The sequence below is a fragment of the Nanorana parkeri genome, unplaced genomic scaffold (assembly GCF_000935625.1).
Source record: "Nanorana parkeri isolate BGI_ZX_2015 unplaced genomic scaffold, ASM93562v1 scaffold2029, whole genome shotgun sequence".
Lineage (NCBI taxonomy): Eukaryota > Metazoa > Chordata > Amphibia > Anura > Dicroglossidae > Nanorana > Nanorana parkeri.
The window spans coordinates 37,679-57,285 of NW_017308297.1; the positions used below are offsets into that span (position 1 = coordinate 37,679).

The window sequence follows — 19,607 nt, forward strand, 5'->3', positions numbered from 1 at the left end:
GATACTGGCCCCTGTACTTGCTCAACTTTTTTAATGGAAAATATCTATAGTGGTTACCTGGATGACCTTCTACTGAGGGAACAGTCATCACAGTCAATATCCAACAAACTATGCAAATCCTGCAGAGGTTCAAGTGGACTGGAACCAACTCATCACAGAGTATTTGGCCTTCCACTAAACACCTCCCTGCCCAGAATTTTCCTTCCACAGGAAAAGATTCAAACACTCCTACATTAGGACACTTCAGTCCAGGGGCCAACCATCCTTCCACATCTGTATGAGGGTTCTGGGCTTAATGGTAGACTCTGTTGAGGTGGTACCTTACACTTAATTTCACTCCAGACTGTTCAACTCAACATTCTGGCTGCATTAGACAAGAAGTCTCAGTCTCTGAACCAACACAAATTTACCTACATTCCAAGACCCACTGCTGGAGTTGGGGAAGTCATACCTACCACTCTGCTGGAAGCACATAACGATGGATTCTGGCGTGTCGGGCTGGGGAGGAGTCTTAGACTTGGACTCTCTCAGCCAAATGACATGGTCACTGGAGAGGCTTGTCTCCTGAACAACATTCTTGAGCTTTCTTTGGTTATCCAAATCAGTGTGGGACCCCTCAACTAAGGGGGCATCTGGACAACACCACAGCAGTGGTTTACATCGACTACAAAGGGGGAGCCAGAAGTCTCACAGCTCAAAAAGAGGGAGATCAGATTCTGACTTGGCTGGAACTTTACATAACAGCACAATCCAAAGTCCGTATTCCAGGTATGGAAAATTGGCAAATGGACTTTTTCAGTCATCAATGTCTGGACTCTGGAAAGTGATCTTTTCACCTGGGAGGTGTTTATAGACCTCTGTCATGGATAGGGGATGTTGGACATGGACCTCCTGGCTTCATCAACAAACTGAAAAGGTTTGTGTTTATTTCCAGGGACCCCCCGGCACTAGCAGCGACTCTGGTGACTCCTTGGGATCGGTTTAGTTTAATCTACGCCTTTCTTTCTTTATCTAAAGCTCTTTCTTCATCTGTTACTCAGGATTGAAATGGGGCATTCTGGTAATTCTCCTCACAATATACTGGCAGACATGGTGCTTTTAGCATACATGAGTCTCTTAGAAAATTATCTGTGGCCCCCTCACATCATCTGAATCGTCTGTCACAGGTGCTGGTTTACCCCTTCTTCACAGTTGCTGGCTTTAACAGCCTGTTGTGCTAAGTCCCCAAGGATAGGGGTTTATGCACTTTAGTTAGCCCATTGCTTTTAAAAACCAGGAAGTCAACCTCTTTTAAGGTCTACTATTATACCTGGAAAGAGTATTTCTTGCGGTGCGAGGCAAGGCATTTCCATCCCAGGAAGTACTCCATGGGAAAAGATTCTGTCTTTTCTCTAATCAGGTCTAGATTACAGTCCTCAAACACGATCAAGGGCCAGATCCAAGCCCTTGTGATTCTTTTTCAAAAGCTAGTTTTTCACGCCATAGCGAAAACCCCTTTACAGGATATTGCTTAGATTGCTCCACCTCTTCATTCCCCTTCAAATCATCATGCGATTGAAACCTGGTTCTGTCGACTCACCAGAAACCACCCTTTGAGGCCATCAGGGATATTCTCCTGTGGATTCTCACCCACAAGGTCACCTTTCTTGTTACCATCATGTCTGTACACTATGTCTCTCAGCTGTCAGCCTAGACCTGTAAGAAACCTTTCCTTTTACAGCATAGAGACAAGATTGTTTTGAGGACAAAAGTCTCCTTTCTTCCCAAGATGGTTTCTCTCTTCTGCCTTAACCAGAACATTGCCCTGCTCCTGGCAGTCCCGAGGAGGTATCCATCCACTGTCTAGATGTGGCGCATGTTGTTGGAACCTACTTCTCAACTAAAGCTTCATTCAAACAAACCAACTCTGTTTGTCGTTCCTGAGGGTCCCCTCAAAAGACAACCTGTTTCTTGCTCCACAGGTGGATTACACAATTAATCATTCAAGCTTATGGGCTTAAAGGCACGGGTTCACCTTCTCCTATCAAAGCGCACACTTGTGCTTCCTATCAGGCATCTGTTTCTTAGATATTCCAGGCTGCTAAGTGGTCCTCTGTTTATTTTTGCCATGTAGATATTCAGGTTTCCTCTGATGCCAGCTTTGGTGCTAATGTCCTTCAGGTGATTTTGCGAGCTTCTCTCAAGCCCTTTATGTTGCCTATCCCTCTAGTTAATTGCTTGGGGACATCCCCACATTCCTAAATAAAATCTGATGTCCTGTAATGTAAGAAAATAGGGTTTTTGTTTTATCTGTAAAATTATTTTATTAGAGAACGTATCAAAAGAAGGTGTTTTTTTAGGTTTTATTGGAGTACATTACAGAACACAGTTCCTGTCCATCTGTTCTTATGATCCATTTCTACTGTTGTTTGGATACAAAACATGAAACTTGCTGTGAGTGAGAGGGGTTTTGCGAGACTGCCCTAACAAATTTGCTTTGCCAGTGTCCAGTCTCCTGAAGAGGCAGCATAATCCTACATTCCTGAATACCATACTGTGTCCTGTACTCCATTAGGAGAATTTTATAGGTAAAACAACAATCCTATTTTTAGTTTTGGATAGAGTGGGAAGGATTAGTAAGGTTACCGCATTTGGAGACTCCTTTGGAAATATTTTTTCACTTCCTGTCTGGTAAAAACAGGACCGGAAATGAGGGCAAATCTCTCTAACATAGCCCCATATATCAGTAAAACCTGACCTTTCCTCATCCCATCCAAAACATAAAAAAAATTATAAAACCAGTAAGCCTTCTATAATTCTAGATGACCAAAGTAACAAATACTTGGCCTGTTTAAGTTTCTTTGACTCCTTCAGTAATAAGGGACCCAATGCTCTTTGCTCACCAAAAATGTGTGCATAAATTGTGGAAACGGCAGGGAGGACAGCACCTGGCTACCAAGTTGAATCCATAGATGGACAAACATGCCTTTCCTTTCCTGTCATTTCCAGCTGTAATTGAATGCAATCATATCCCTGATCATAGATATCATCTGACCATATCCTGGTATCAGTTGCAAGAGTTCACCAACACCTAAAACAAATAGAGCAATGAGGCCTGAAATCAATGGGGCCGTACTTCAAACGAGGTGCACAAACAGATACGAATGCGGGTACCCAGGATGCCACACTACAAGAGGTTTTCCTGCAAGTCACCTCAAAGAATAACATTGCTTACATGCTCTGCATTCTTTTATAACACAGAACAGACTGCTCCTAAGGGAGACACATTAAATACAGATTAGCTTCAACTTTCATAAATGCCCCCAGATGTTTTCATTGCTAACTGAAGCCCCGCAAAACAAGTCAGTTTGGACAGATGCAAATCACTACAAATATTTGTACCAAAAGTGTGGAGAGATAAGGGAGTGATCAGGACTGTACATGGACTTTCAACCTGCCTCACTGTTCTCATATGAAATGTGCCTGGGAAAGAATGATTGGCATGGTTTGCAAAATCCTTTATTCCATTTTACTAAAAGTGGGAAATACAGGTCTCACTTATGAGTCTATAAACCTATGTGGCACATGTCTCAGCCATCATCAATGCCAGAACTTTAACTCAAGTGTTAAATGACCTAGAGCCTTGGCTCTCAACTGATGGGTCATGACCCAAAAGTGGGTCGCGACCCCATGTTCAGTGGGTCGCGGCACGCTTTCCCCTTTTCTAGGTGAGAGGCTCCTCAGCCTCCCCTAGAGCAGCACTATCAGTTCTCGTGCCAAGCAGCCATTCAAAATATGCTGCCCGGCACCGAGTGTCAGCTTGAAGTGGGGTGGGCTGGGGTTATGGCAGCGACGGAGCTCCATCCATACGTGCATTGCCTACAGCTCCCTCCCATGTCCTGTAGAGGTGCCTGGACCAGAGTGACGTCACATTCTGGCTCCCGGCACCTCTACAGCGCACGCTAGGGAGCTGTACAAGCAATGCACATATGGATGGGGCTCCATCGCAGCACAGCAGCCCACACTGGACCCCAGGCTAAGGATCCACTCCAGTTCTCATAAGATAGAAAGACTAAGTGGATCTTAAACATATAACTTTTTTTCGGAGTGTGTGTGTGTGTGAGAATATGTCTGTGCTTGTGTGTGTTTGTCAGTGTTTTTGAGGGCCTGTTCACACTAGTACAGTGCATTAATCGTACAGTCCCGTTCTGATGTGGTAGGTGTGTTGCATTGCCATTCATTTGAATGGCACGTCAAATGCACCTCCCACCCACAATTTGATCGGCTGCATCGGAACACGTGGTACCACAATGCCGGGTGTTCCAGTGCAGTGCGACTTGGGTCATGACTTAATGACCAAGGACAAATGTGGGTCCTGAGGTTACACAGGTTGAGAACCACTGACCAAGAGGATTTCTTTTTACTTAGGGAAACAAAAATTGGAGACGGAAGCGCCACTACCTAGCGCAATAAATGTGGTAGAGTGAGGTGTAGGCGTAAGAGTTGTACTCACCTGAGGCTGGGTGAGTATTCGCTTGTAATCGTCCGGTGGTGGTCAAGAGGATGGGGTGGAGTGGTGGTGGTAGTAGTCCCTCTTTCAGGATGGCGTGGTGTTTCGACCACGCCAAACCCACAGCTGGCAACTCTTATCTCCACTTCAAGAGTTGCCACCACCCCCTCTGGAAGCGGAAAACCTCTCCTTAGTAAGTAAACTAGGGTAGTCAGTGCTCCTTTTAGGGTTCAAAACCAAGAAATTATATTTGCTCTAGTGTAAAGTATTGCAAACACCTTCTTTGACAGGTGGAAGAAACAGTACATCTTCACTTTGCAGACATGGATTAGGCGGTAAACTTCCTAGATCCAATTTGAAACCTGGTGATGTTGTTCTTGTAAAGACTGCCATTCATAAAGAAACAAGTGCCCACTGGGTCTTGTCAACAAAACTTCCCTACCAAGAATGAGAAAGCCTGCAAAGGTGAAGTCAAAATCTGTAGAAAAGAAGAAACCAATCTGCTCTTAATACCCGTTTCTGAACTGACCTTACTTTTATCAACTGAGAACGCAAATAGTGGTATCCGATTATACCAGGCAGATTTTTTACAATGTTTTTTGTTATTACTGCTAACTTTGTTTTGGGCTCCACCTAGTGGCACTGCATTACCTTGTATAAATGCATCCAAACCTGTGAAAGCAGTGTTTGCTAACCTTACAATGCTCCATACTTTCCCTATTTCCTCACTCTCAGCAAGAGGAAACATTCAAAGAAGCCCAGCTACCATCTTCCCCACATGTTCAGGGGAGCATCCATTTTTCCCTTTAGTGAGAGCAGCACTGGTAAGATTTGAACTTTATTTACACCCATACCTACCTACCATATCTTTTGAGCAGTTCAGAGACACTGTTGTCTGTTTTATATGTGTATTCTTATTGCATATTTGCCTGTGGTCTGGCTTCTCTTCTCAGTTTCAACTACAGTTTTTCAAATTTAATTTAAAGACTTTTACATACAGTCTGTTTTTTTTAAAGGGTAGTAGGGTTTAGCTGCATATAACCCTGCACACAGGCAGCAGGGTAAGATGTAGCAGGGATAGGACATCACGTTTGATAAGCAATTCATTATTAATTATTTATAACAGCTAAACGTGTCCCTTTTAATTTGCAAGCAAAAATACAGTTGTTTTTTTTATTCCCATCAAACATAATTGGGGATTAAAATGAATAATTTACCTTATTCACCAACATTCACTTTGTAAAGTGACCATTCACTTTTCTAGGTGAATAGCTTCTGTTTGTTTAGTAAATCATACTTAAAGTATTAGTATTGAATATTAGTAATGTCTCACTATACCACAGATTTCCCCACATAACCTTAAATCTGTACTTTTGAAATCCCAGGAGCTCCTTACAAATTACAGCTGGCACCAAACTTCTGACGGTTTCTCTACTTGTGGCCAATTAAGCTGGTTCCTAAAAAAATCATGCTGGCTCCTGGATTGGACAGACTGACTCTTGAAATGCATATTGTTTGTCGACTCCTGGTTTAACAAATATAATCTTCATTCTTTGGCTAATTACCATTCACCCATATTTTAAAATAAAATGTAACAGTGTCGTAGGTGCCTTCAGTTTCTTTTGTTATTAGATAGTTTTGACAATAGGCCTTCCTGGTTAATGTTGATCCAGGGTACAATAATACATACCGTGTGTTACAGATCCAGCCCTGGATTTTGACAATTGTTAAGACCTCACACATTTTAATTTGGAAATGTTTGCATTAGTTCAGGTGTAAAGCTGGCCCCGCACATTACAATCTGATTTTACAATACTCGTTAAGCTGGCATATACTATACAATCTGATTGTACAATCTCTTTCAGATTTACCATTAACTATGTAGTGCAAGGGTGTGCCTGATTTGGTACTAATAAAGTGGATTGTTTAGGTAAATCTAAAGGAGTTTGTACAATCAAATTGTATAGTATATAATCAGCTATAGATGTACTGTTTGGATATAAATAGAACATATTGTTTAGGTAGGCCCTTGCACTAAGTAACTGTTAGTAAATATAAAAGGAGAAGTGTGTATGTTTTTGCACAATACTTGTAGTGCTAATTTAAAGGCTTAAAGTGACATTAAAGTCTTAATTTGTTTTACGTATATCTACTGCTAGCAAAACATTTGACAAACGTTACCAAATATGTAAAACTTACCCGTCTCCGCTGCTCGCTCCTGGCTGCAGCTTCTCGAGCGGCCATGCAGGAGCATGCGCAGTAGAGATCATAGGCGGGGAGAGGAGGAGAGCTACTGTGTAAGTCAATGCATGCAGCCATGAGCATGCATGCTTGGACAGACTCCGTGGGACAGCAAGAGACAGCAGTCTGCACTGGATCAGAGATCAGCACAAGTGCTGGAGGGACTGCTAAAAACGATTGGAAGGAAAAAGATAAGGGGGGGGGGGGGGGGGGGGGGATTTGACTTTAATGTCACTTTAATGTGTATTGTAATAGTAACAAAAAATTAAAAAACTAACTTTTTCAAGCAAAGCATCTTCATTTTCTACCTGATCAAAAAGCAAGGGTTAAAAGCTGCTAAGATCCCAAATGAGGGTCAATAAGTTTATCAAAATGTAACATTTCTAGGCTATTATTATGGTATGTTGTGGCATACCATAATAATAGCAAACTTCCTCATTTAAACTTTAGTATTTGGTAATATGCAGCGCTGAAAAGCAAAGGTTTTAGTTTCAAAAATATTTAAATAATACCTTCTACTGTGACATTGTCCACACTGAGCTGCAGATATTTTCCTCTACGTAGTACTCTAACTGTGTGCCATTCATTATCGTTTAGCTTTTGTCCTGCGAACAGCGTCTCTGGGCCCTTACCTGCAATGAATAGAAAAGAAGTGAAATCAGAATCTGCAAAAACAAATATGCTTTTAGCTCTACCTATGTGTGTGCCAGCATCTACTACATAATGACATGTAGAATCTGGTGGGTGGTTTTATGTGTTTTGTTTCTTGTCTTACATCTATCTATCTATCTATCTATCTATCTATCTATCTATCTATCTAAGGATTCATGATTCAACTAATGTTAATGTAACAAAGGGAATGATAATATTTTATTCTGCTATTGTTTCTTACAACTTGTTTGATATTAGGGTAAGTGATGCTTCTTATAATTTGCATTATGAACAGTTGAAGAAACCTATTACACTGCAGTTTCCCTGTATTCTAAATAACTATTTTGTTGTTTCTGGAAAACTACCATCTGTAGAGAATTATTTTTAAAACAAGGTGAAAAATAATTTTGGTTGATATCTTTAAAGTCTGGTCTGGTCTCAGCAATCATTTTTACTCAGACTTTTGTGATGGGTATATCATTTGTTAAATATGCACTACATTTTGAATGTTGGGCTACACATATTCTTAGCATACTATTTTGTGATTTGCAGGCTATTTGTGCAATTGTAGTAACTAGAACACTTTAGTAATCCTCATAACAGCATGCTGGGTTTTTTTTTTTTTACTTCTATACACTAAATACAATCTACCAGCTGGCTTTGATAACATTAAAATATGACTGATTAATGATAAGGCGTAAGATAAAACTTTAGGTTTTAGGATGGGGAATTCCATGTACAGATGGACTTTAACAGAGAAAGAAGGGGAGATAAGTAAAAAGTAGAAGAACAGGCTGGCAACTTTTGCAGGGAGATTTTTTTTTTACCCAGCAGGTGTCTGAAGTGAGAGGAGACTAGAGTTTTCCTAGTGGTAACTGGATCTCAAAAACGGGGTTAAAGTGATTGAAATATATCATGTGCATTCAATTTGCTATTTGCAGGAACAGATCTGGCAAACTGAAGTTCTTTTTAATAAAATATAAGTTGTACAAGATAAAGAGACACATTAAAATGAGGTCCAGAAAAAGGCCAGCATATTATCTGGTGTTGCAACCAGGACATTTTTCTTCTATGTCTTTCTCTGCTCCAGTTCACTAAAAGGACATTTCCCTATATTGTCTTGATGTAGTTTAAGCTGTAAGAGTCCATTTCTCAGCCACGGCTTCTTTCAAAAAGACAGATTCTCTTTTTGCCATCCTGGATGGGTTCCATAATGGTGCACCAGCTTTTCATTGCACCATCTCTGGGTGACTCAAACAGACCTTAACCAAGCATATGATCCCAAGGATAGGGTTTCACTTTTTCCTGTTAAGGCCCACTCTACTAGATTTGAGAGTGCATCTTGGGCTTTTCAACATCTAACAACTATTTCTCAGAATTGCAAGGCTTCCACCTAATCTTCTGTTCACACATTCTCTAAGATTTGCCAGGTGGATGTTGAGGCCTCATCTGAAGCCGGCTTTGAGCAAAATGTCCTTCAGGTGGCTATTTAAGCTGCAGGCAGCCCCAGTTTTTATTGTTTTCTTGGGCATTTGTCTGCTGTGTTTCCCACCCCTCAGCTGGACTGATTTTGCACTTCATGTGTCCCTCAATGACTAAAAAAGAAAATGTTTTTTTTTTTTTTTTACTCACTACACACTACATACATTTTTTGGGTGTTTGAGGTACAAATGTCACACCCCTCTGTGTTTATGATCATGCTCATGGTACTGCTTTGTTACATAACTGTGGTGTGCTGGTAGTAAGAGGAGTTATCCTGGGCTGGCCTAAAGCTTTATTATTTGCCAGTGCCAGTGTCCAGTCATCTTGTACAGTTTAACCCTGAAGGTGAAAGCCATTCTATGTCCCTCAAAGACTCAAAGAAAATGATTTTATGGTAAGTACAAAAATCCTATTTTAATCACTTTTTATTATGTCTTTTAAACAGTTTTCATCACACCTTTTAAACAATGTTTTTATTACTGGCAGTTCTTACATGTCTGCATTTAGAAATAGGCCCAGTACAGGGAAAGTGCAGGTATTAAGAACAGGTATTAACAATTCATTATATCTTCCCCACAGTTGCCAGCCATTAGAGAGAGAAAGATGAATGTCAGAAAACAACAAAAACACTAAAGGGTAAAAAAAAAAAACATTAAAGCATATTTTATTGAAACTATCAATTAACTGATAATTTTCAAGTCTGTTGCTTATGCATATATGATTTACATTTGTATGTCCAGGTTAAAACAAAATTAGTAGAATTATGTAATCCAAATGACACATTATAAATGAAATTGAGAGTTAAGGTGTGCAAGAAGGAAACAATGAAGGAGGACAGAGAGAATGCACTTTACAGAACAATAGACAGAGTTGAGAGAAAGATATATATATACTGTAAAGTTGACAAGTAAATAGAAAAACAGGTTCAGTAGATAGCGCATTAAGAGCAAAGATACAGCTTGAGACTTACTGGGCCCGCACACTATCCGAATACAGTCTGAGGGGAGAGAAAGAGACAACTTGGATTATCCTTCAGATGTTTCTGCAGACTGAACAATTCAGCGCCCACATGTTCCGGGGACGCACATGTGTCTCAGGGGCCATTTCATATTCTAGTCTAGCACATACTGATTATGTACTAGTCTGCCAACTAACAAACTGTTAAAAATAACTGACTTTATAACTTCCTGGTTCCAAATATTTACAACTTGTACCAGAAACAAATTTGTAAGATGCAAATTTCTATACAAAAAGAAAACATTTCATTGAATTGATATATTATGCAATTTGAAAAAATAACTTAATTGTTCATTTATTCATGATTTTTTTTGGTTTTCATAACATTTGTGCAAATTAATGAATGCCAAGACTTGCTCTTTACACTGTCCTGAAATGGCCACCTAGCAAACTACAGCCATACAGCCAGACAAGAGAGTTAGTGGTCCCAAATTCGTCCTCTAAGCTTATTGCATAGGTTGATAGGTTAGGTCATGCCATGCACTGTTTTTGTTATGCACTAATCAACCACAAAGCCTAGGGGAGGACCTAAAATCCCACCTCTGTGTTCTTCAGACACAACCCTGTTCTCCTACTTATAGGAGTAACATGGGTTGCTCTTGGGCTGATAGCTGTTGTCACCACATGTCGTCAACCGCTACGGAAAAGGGGATGTGGACAAAACAGAGGCAGAACCAGATCTTGCACTCTTTGTTATAGAAGAAGGAATAGCATGAAGTGTAAATATTATTTTTCATATATGAAGATTGAACAAAGATTTGTCAGTTCTTCATGTCATCTGTGTCATATAAAATAGCATAAGAGAATCATCCTGATTCTAATAACCTGACAGTTAAGCATCTGGGTAATGTTATTGCAAAGCAGTTGCTGTTATTAAAGCAGATAAAATAAGGTCATGATGGAACAAGACAAAACTAGTGTACAGATAGTTTGGCAAGAGTCTTTCAACTTCCCTGTGAGACAAAATATTTGGCCTTGCACTTGTTTCTCCCTCAAGAATAACTTTCAGATACATTTGTGTTAGGCCTGGTTCACACATAGGCATTTTCGAGCAGTAGGAAAAGCGCTTTTAAACGCCCAGGACATGAAATCCCATGATTTTCAATGAACCCTGTTCACACGTCAGCAGGAAAACACCAAACACAGAAAAAAGTACATGGGCTTCTTTTGGCAGTTTTAAGCAAGTTTTTCCCCCATAGACTTCAATGGAAATGTCAGAAAACACACAGCAGAAGCATGTTGCATATTTTTCATGTGCATTTTTGTATGTTTGTATGTGGATCGGTCCATTGACCATAATGTTTCTTAACCATTTCAAGCGGGCTCACGTAAATACACGCCACCCACTTGAAGTGGTTATATCAAGAACCGCAGCAGCTCTTGATACCATTTTAAACAGCAGGCAATTGCTGTTTCTATACAAATGATCCAACGTCTGTACAGGCTTCGGATTGCTTGTACGGTGTGGCCCTATGTGTCCTCCACCACCACCAGCTTCCTTGGGCTCCACTGTCCCCCCATGCAGGCCCGGGACTGGCACAGCAGGTCTCCCCTGACAGATCGGAAGTAGATCAGCAGGCTTCTAGCCGCTGATCTCTCCTCCAATCACTGGACCCGGAAGTGATGTGTATTACATTACTTCCAGTGTCACTGTGCACATTCTCCGGCTTCTAGATCCAGGAGAAGAAGCTGGTGAAGCATATATCTGCTTCATCAGCTTCTTTGAAGTCTCTAGGTGACATTAGGGGTCTGAAAGACCTCTGATGTCTCCATAAAGAGGACCTGTCACATCCTATTTGCTATTACATAGGGGGCTTGTTAGCAATAAAGTAACATAAAAAAATGCCCCCCACATTTTTTTAAAGTCCCACGCCCCCCACATGCATGCACATACAACGCAAACACGCATCGGATGCGCATACGTGCAAAAATGAAACTTGTGCCACACATGTTACATATCACCGCAAACGTCCAAATGGGAGCAATAATTCTAGGGCCATCAATCACTGTTAACACTAAACTGATGAGCATTAAAATGTTTAAAGCTTTTCCTATGGTAAATTTTTGGTATCGTAGTTTTGTGCGGTTTCACACACGCACACAATTTTAAGGCTTGACATGTTTGGTATCTATTTACCCGGTGTGACCTCATCTTTTATATTTTACAGAAAAATTGGGTATTATATTCTGTTTCTGTGTACTAAATTTCATTTTAGTGTATTTTATCCTAAAAATACTGGTTTGATAAACATTTGCACAAATACCATGTAACATAAAACATTGCAACTAGCATCTTTTCATTCTATAGGACCTCTGCTTTCAGAAAATATATAGTTGTTTGGTGGGTCTGAAGCTGTTTTCTAGCCAAAAATTCAGATTTTATCATGTGTGTGCAAATGTAAGAAATTGCTCCGGTCAGCAAGTGGTTAAGCTGCCAGTCAAAAGGCGCATCTTCATGTGCACGCATTTTCACACACGTAAAAATGTGCCAAAGTGCAAATAACCGCACGCTGAGCCCGCGCATACAAACAAGCAAACACAATGCCACCTAGGTGTGAACCAGGCCTAACTAGAGAAGCAAACAAAATGTCAATGATTATTACCTTGAATTTACCAACAAACTATGAAAGTGACATTTTGTTGCTACATAATATAAGCATATATATATATATTATGCTAACTATTTGCTAACCTTTCCAATCGAATATATTATACACCGTTAAAATGTTGATTAAACTAGAGTATAGCAACACCTAAAGCTTTGTTTTGCCACCAGTACACAACTTCTAGCAATAGAGGCTGCTGCTATTGCTAAACAACCCTTTACAAAGGAAACATTGCAGAAAAAAACAAACAACCAACAAGTCCAATGCTAAATATCTGGCATTATACATTAACTTCAGTCTCCACTACCAGGATATGCTGGCAAATCCCCCAGAAAAATCTGGTACTTATAAGTAAAGGGTTTGCTTAGTCCTGTACTAGTTTCAGATTTATTGAGAAGTATTGGGAGAGTAAAATATACTCTTCCCAATATTCAGAGCTAGCATGGGAGACTGCAGCTGTCACACACTGGCCCTATACCGTATATGATGAGCTGAGCGATCACGGCTGATCGCTCAGCTCAACGGTTTTCTCCCTGCAGAGAGATAGTTGGTCACCATTCCTCACAGGGATTCCCCCTCCCCTCTCTGTTGTTCCAGCATTAATTGGGGGGACAGACAGGGAAGGGGGTGGCCACAGTAGGTTCTGGCTCTAGAGAGGTCTCACTGTGAGGGTCATCTAGTCGTTTTAGCACTTTGTTTGTCACTTATTTGGAACAAGTGTGCAGATCAGTCTTGACTTCTACTTGTTATGGAGAAGTGATTCCCAAAGCATCGAAGTGTGTGTATTGGCATGATTGCCATGCAACTACCATTTCCAAAAGGAGGCCAGCAATATCAGCGCCAATATTTCTATCTGCACAGCTTTTCTTTAAAACTATGTTTATAATGGTTATGAGAAATGATGGGTAATTCACCTGAATATTAAAATATTTAAAATTTGTCATGTATTTATGTATGGTTATTTTTTAAAGAGTACAGTGGGTCTGGACTATGTTACTCTGAAATGTCCACTCCATGCCTGACAGACCAGATTTGTCTGAAGGTTTTTAGAAAAGCAAATATTTGACAGCATTTGTGAATTAACATTATCTAACCATTATACAGTTATATCACTCAATCACGCTTCCACTGGTAAAGCTTGCTTGAATGGTAGTGCAGCAGCAGTCACAGAGACAAATATATATTGAAAATATATTAAAACATACTAGTGATAAAAAATATGCCACCAATAATTTTAAAAAGTTCAGTTCAGAGAATGGGTTTTCATAAAGTAAAATTTCAAATCTTAAAAATACAATTTTAATTAATGTCAAGTCAATCAGTAGGCCCTGTGCTGTTCCTCTATACCACATCAGCTTTTCTTTGGTATGCTATACACAGTGATTTTCTCTATTGGCCTTCTCTAAAACTCTAAATACATGCTATTCATTAATAACTATTCTACACTTACAGTTGCATTATGCAGTCCCACAGTATGATTATGTCTTTGGTCAGTTTCAATCCTGTTGTCTTTTTTTATCGTATGGTACAAATGGCACAGGAACAATTCTACCTAAACAAATTTTCAAGGTATAGTGGCAAATAGGATCTCATTTTAGAATCACATACTTTCCTATCCCCTGCTTTTCAAAATCACCTAACTCAGTTATATATTAAATTAATCATTTAGAATATAGAGCTTAGAGAACTATGGGGTTAAGACTTTTCCCCATAGTTCTCCTTAGGGTAACGGGAGGACACAAACTAGCGTCCTCCCGTCACCCTAGGCTCAGTATACCGCGAGCTGTAGCTTGCGGTATACTGAGACGCCGCAGCTGAAGCGGATCCCGACAATTATGTCTGGATCCGCCCAGCTGCGTGACTGACAGCTGGCTCTGCCTATCTAGAGGCAGAGCCAGCTGTACCCACCCCCTCCCCCGAGTCAGCGCTGGCGGATCGGAGCAGGGAGGGTGGAATCCAGCCCCTCCCCTGTCACGGCAGAGAGCTGTGACAGGATCGAGAGGTGAGCGAATGCTGGTATGTGTTCACTCACCTCGCGATCTACTAAGCCGACCTGTGACAATCTCATTGTCACAGGTCGGCTAGAACTATGAGGTGAGTGAAAAGCATAGTTCTCATTTAAGAATATATTATTAAATGTATTTATGTTTATGTATTTACAACTATACATGTAGTTTGTTGTTAATAGTCTAAAGTGCCTGTGTTATGAAAAGACCAAAACAGTAGGTTAAATTAAACCAACAGGTCAATGAGAAATGAGACATACCCCTTATCCTCTCTAAGATATTTGGACTTTTAGAGAGATTTGTATTCAGGTAGACAGCAGTGACAAGGTAATTTCCCTCTTGTATTGAATGCTTATTTGCAGATTAAAAAGTTTATGCAGTTATTGACAAAAAGCATGTAGAATGTTTTAGATTAAAAACACTAACAAATGTACCAGTTACCAAAAACCATTGTAGTTTCCCCTTAATCAATCATACCTCGCCATAGTTAGAATTGCTAAAGCCGGTGACATTCCTGACTATATCTCTATATGCCAGTATTGGGATTTAGTGGGCACATGTGGGGTATTATTTACCATAATGTCAGTTGAGGCCAAGTGCCTAGTGCATCAGAATTAGAGGGGTAGCACCAAGCCTAAAACTTTAAAATTGCATGAAATAATTTTCTTGTTTTTGCCTCTTTGGCCCATCTATGTAACTTTGCTGTGAAAATCAGCAGGGGAATTGTACAGGAAAGGGGGAGGAGTCAGAAGGTTCAAAACATAATACAATTTGTAGCCTTGCACACATAACATCCTATACCTTCCAACTGGTAAAATATAGCAGACACCAATGTTGATTAACTAAAGGAAAATTAATTAGCAAGAGCTTTTTTACTTGATAAATGTGATGAAAATTCCCGTGGTAAAGAACACCCATTCATGTGCAAGGGAAATAAGAAACACTATTTTTGCTTGCACATGATTGAATGATAGAAGTCACATCATTCACTAAGCAAAGGGAAAATTACCTTCCAAAGTGAACAAATTGCAGGATTGTGAATTCAAGTGTTACCGGCTCTACAGTTGAGACGGGCTGCATCTTAATGGGGAAGGTGCAGCATTTTTGGGGGGAAAATCGTTAAAAGGCTGGAGGAGCTTTTAAACTAGATAATGGGGGGAAGAAAATACATAAAATTAATAAAACCAAATAGCTAAAGGTAATAGTAATACAAAAGACAGTAATACAGGGGGGGAAAGAAGGCTCACTCCAGTCAATATAGTAAAGCAAATCGCTCCACTTAATCAAAAAGTTAAACAAATTAGTAATATATCATCAATACCAAGATGTAATAAAAGAAGTAGTGGGACGCAAGAAATTAATAAAAATCTAACCACTGCTAGCACCAAACTCAAATGTATGTACACCAAAGCCAGAAGTCTAAAAAGCTGGGGGAACTCGAAGTTATGCTGCTCGCTGGTGGGAACAGAAACTTGGCTAGACAACGCACACGACTGGGCTATCAATATAGAAGGGTACAACCTGTTCAGAAAGGACAGGGTTGGGAGGAGGGGGGGTATGCATGTATGTTAAAAATAATCTAACTGTACACATACGGGATGACATCACGGCAGAGAGTGGTGACGACGTGGAGTCCTTGTGGCTAGAACTAGAGAAGACTGATGCTAGTCGTAAACTACTTGTGGGTGTTTGTTATAAACCCCCGAATATAGGGGAAGAGGAGGAGGCTCACCTACACTCCCAAATAGAAATAGCTGGGAAGCAGGGTAACGTTGTTGTAATGGGTGACTTTAATTATCCGGGCATCGATTGGTCTACTGGAACCTCTCAATCGATAAAGGCGGGCCGTTTACTGAACCTGTTGAGGGACAATTTCATGGATCAAATGGTTGAGGTCCCGACTAGGAAAAATGTAATATTAGATTTAATAATTTTCAATAATGGGGACTTAGTTGCAGACATAGCCATTGGGGAGACACTGGGTAATAGTGATCACAATGTGAGTACTTTTAATATTGGGTACAGAACACTAAACTACAAGAACACTAAACTTCAGGAAGGCAAACTTTGATAAGCTGCGCCAACTAGTATGCGACACCGAATGGGACAATTTATTTCTCACACTGAACATTGACCAGAAGTGGGATTATTTTAAGAATACAGTACATAATGCTATCACCAAGTGCATACCATTAGGTAACAAAAATAAAACATCAATAACTTAACCTGCATGGCTAAATAAAACAGTAAAACAACACATCAAGGGAAGGAGCGTGGCATTTAAAAAATATAAGATGGAGGGGACGGCTTTGGCATTCCAGAACTACAAGGAATGTAATAAGAGATGTAAACATGAAATTCGGGCAACTAAAATAGAGTGCAAAAAGCATATTGCTACAGTTAGTAAAAGGAACCCCCAAAAATTCTACCAATATATAAACAGTTAAAAAGGTAAGGAAGGAGCAGATTTACCCAATAAAAGATGAGAATGGGAGATTAGTAACAAACGACAGGGAGAGGGTCGAGATGTTGAATTTTGTTTTCTCCTCGGTATACACTCAGGAAAAGGATGGGTTAAACCTCCCTGGCGCTATGATTATGGAGGATTTTAGCATGCCAAAGCGGTACATTGTTTTTCATGGCAATTTGTTGTTTTATATTGTAGGCCTGTAATTCTTAGTAAATCTTAGGAATAACTCACCTAAATCTGTCCAAACAAGAGTCCAGTAGACATCCTGGGTATGATAAGGTTTGAAACACGAAATCATAATATAATAAATAATTATAATAAGACAAAATTGAAGTGAAAGTTTGATAAATATATGTAATTATAGCAGATTACATTGCATTGTGTGTATTCTGTGTAAATGTCATGTTTTCACTTTGGAATTTCCCGCCAGCCCTGCCCTCCGCGGTGGCGCCCGAAAACGAAACTGAAAGCCGAATGCCGGCATCGGCCGGGCGAACACAGCAGAGGACACCGCTGGCTCGCAGGGACAAGGTAAGTGACACTTTTGCGCAATCCCAAGTGTGGCTCAGGGTTACCGCTCTTGTACTTAAAATTAACCCCGAGCCACAATCGAGAATACCGCCAGGGATGTTTATGTAGATAAGAATGCAAGTAGCTTGTTGCAAAATATACCTCAGTGGCTGACGATAGCCGGGGTTCAACATAAACTTGAAAAACGTAATGCCAATAAAGCTTTAGGACCAGATAACCTGCACCCCAAGGTACTTAAAGAACTCAGCCAGGTTATAGCAAGACCATTATTCATCATTTTCAAGGACTCCTTAATGACTGGTAGAGTACCAAGTGACTGGCGGAGGCTACGGTAATACCGATATTCAAAAACGGGTCAAGATGCCAACCTGGGAACTACAGATCAGTCAGTCTTACATCATAGTATGCAAACTGTTAGAGGGAATGATAAAGGACTACTTAGTAGAGTTTGTTCATGATAATGGTATAATAAATGACAATCAGCATGGATTTAGGAAGGACCGTTCATGCTAGACCAACCTCGTAACATTCTATGAAGAGGTAAGTAGAGATCTGGATGGAGGGAGGCCAGTGGATGTGGTTTATTTGGATTTTTCAAAAGCATTTGACACAGTACCACATAAACGCTTACTACACAAGCTGAGGTCTATGTGCATAGATGAAATGTTGTGTACATGGATAGAGAACTGGCTACAGGAACGTGTCCAGAGAGTATCGATAAATGGTTCATTTTCAGATTGGTCTAGGGTCATGAGTGGTGTGCCTCAGGGTTCTGTGCTAGGCCCCATACTATTCAACCTGTTTATTAGCGATATTGGGCAGGGCGTGAATAGCCATGTTTGTGTGTTTGCTGATGATACTAAAATCGGGAGAGTAATAGACACGGACTTAGACAGTAGAACATTACAGGAGGACCTGGATAAAATAGGGGAATGGGCAACTATATGGCAGATGAGGTTTAATGTTGATAAATGTAAAGTAATGCACTTTGGGGTTAAAAATAGGCAAACGGAATACACATTAATGGGTACTCCTCTAGGTAAGTCAGAAATGGAAAAAGATCTGGAGGTCATAGTAGACCACAGATTGAAAATTAGCTTGCAATGCCAGGCTGCTGCAAACAAAGCGAGCAGAGTTCTGGCTTGTATTAAAAAGGGAATTTACTGTAGAGACAAATCTATAATTTTACCACTTTATAGATCGCTAGTTCGACCTCATCTGGAGTATGCGGTCCAGTTTTGGTCACCAATACACAGAAAGGATGTCCAATCATATCCCCACTTTATAGATCGCTAGTTCGACCTCATCTGGAGTATGCGGTCCAGTTTTGGTCACCAATACACAGAAAGGATGTCCTTGAGCTGGAATGAGTCCAGAGAAGGGCAACCAAACTAATTAAGGGGATGGAGGACCAAAGCTATGAGACAAGGTTACGAAATGTAAACATGTTCACGCTGGAAGTGAGGAGATTAAGTGGGGATATGATTTTTATGTACAAGATGTTCAATGGGGATAGCAACATCAGCAATAAACGTTGTACGGTAAACTCCATAACTAGAGGCTACCACCTAAAATGGTGGAGAAAAGATTTCAGCACAAGGGGCGAAGGGGATTCTTCTCAGTTAGAGCAGTTAGGGTTTGGAACTCGCTGCCGCAAACAGTGATTTCAGCTGAGAGTATTGAATCTTTCAAAAAGCATTTGGACGATTTCCTCAGACAGTAACATTCAGGGGTACAGATACTTTTAAGAACAAGATCACACAGGGACTCATACACACGCAGAATCACATGCATACACGCAGTGGGTTGAACTTGATGGGCCTGTGTCTTTATTCAACCTCAAATATTATGTAACTATGGATACTATTTTGTCCAGTGTGTGAGCACAAAAAGTGAACAGCCTATTTGCCTTTAGTAAAATCAACCACACCATCTCCAGTTTACACTGATTACAGTTGATGATTGCTGATCTTGAACTTTGCCTATTTCACATACCCGATCCTCCATCATGGCACCAAACTACTTAATTAGAAATCCATCATTTTGTAGGCAAGGCAATTACTATTTAAATGACATTTAGCTTCCCCTCCCTCCCCAACAAAAAACCCAACACA

The 19,607-nt window shown here is 40.3% G+C and overlaps 1 protein-coding gene across 1 annotated transcript in view; it reads right to left on the reverse strand.

The window, feature by feature from the left end:
• Positions 1-369: 369 nt before the first annotated feature.
• Positions 370-19,607, reverse strand: part of LOC108800446 (neurexin-2-like) — a 149,053-nt gene continuing 129,815 nt past the window's right edge. Inside the window, exons 10-14 of the mRNA XM_018572430.1 lie at positions 9,834-9,860; positions 7,243-7,362; positions 4,932-4,967; positions 4,493-4,658; positions 370-664 (exon numbers count right to left, since the gene is read on the reverse strand). Coding sequence (XP_018427932.1) covers positions 370-664; positions 4,493-4,658; positions 4,932-4,967; positions 7,243-7,362; positions 9,834-9,860 — 644 coding nt within the window. The remainder of the gene's footprint in view (positions 665-4,492; positions 4,659-4,931; positions 4,968-7,242; positions 7,363-9,833; positions 9,861-19,607) is intronic.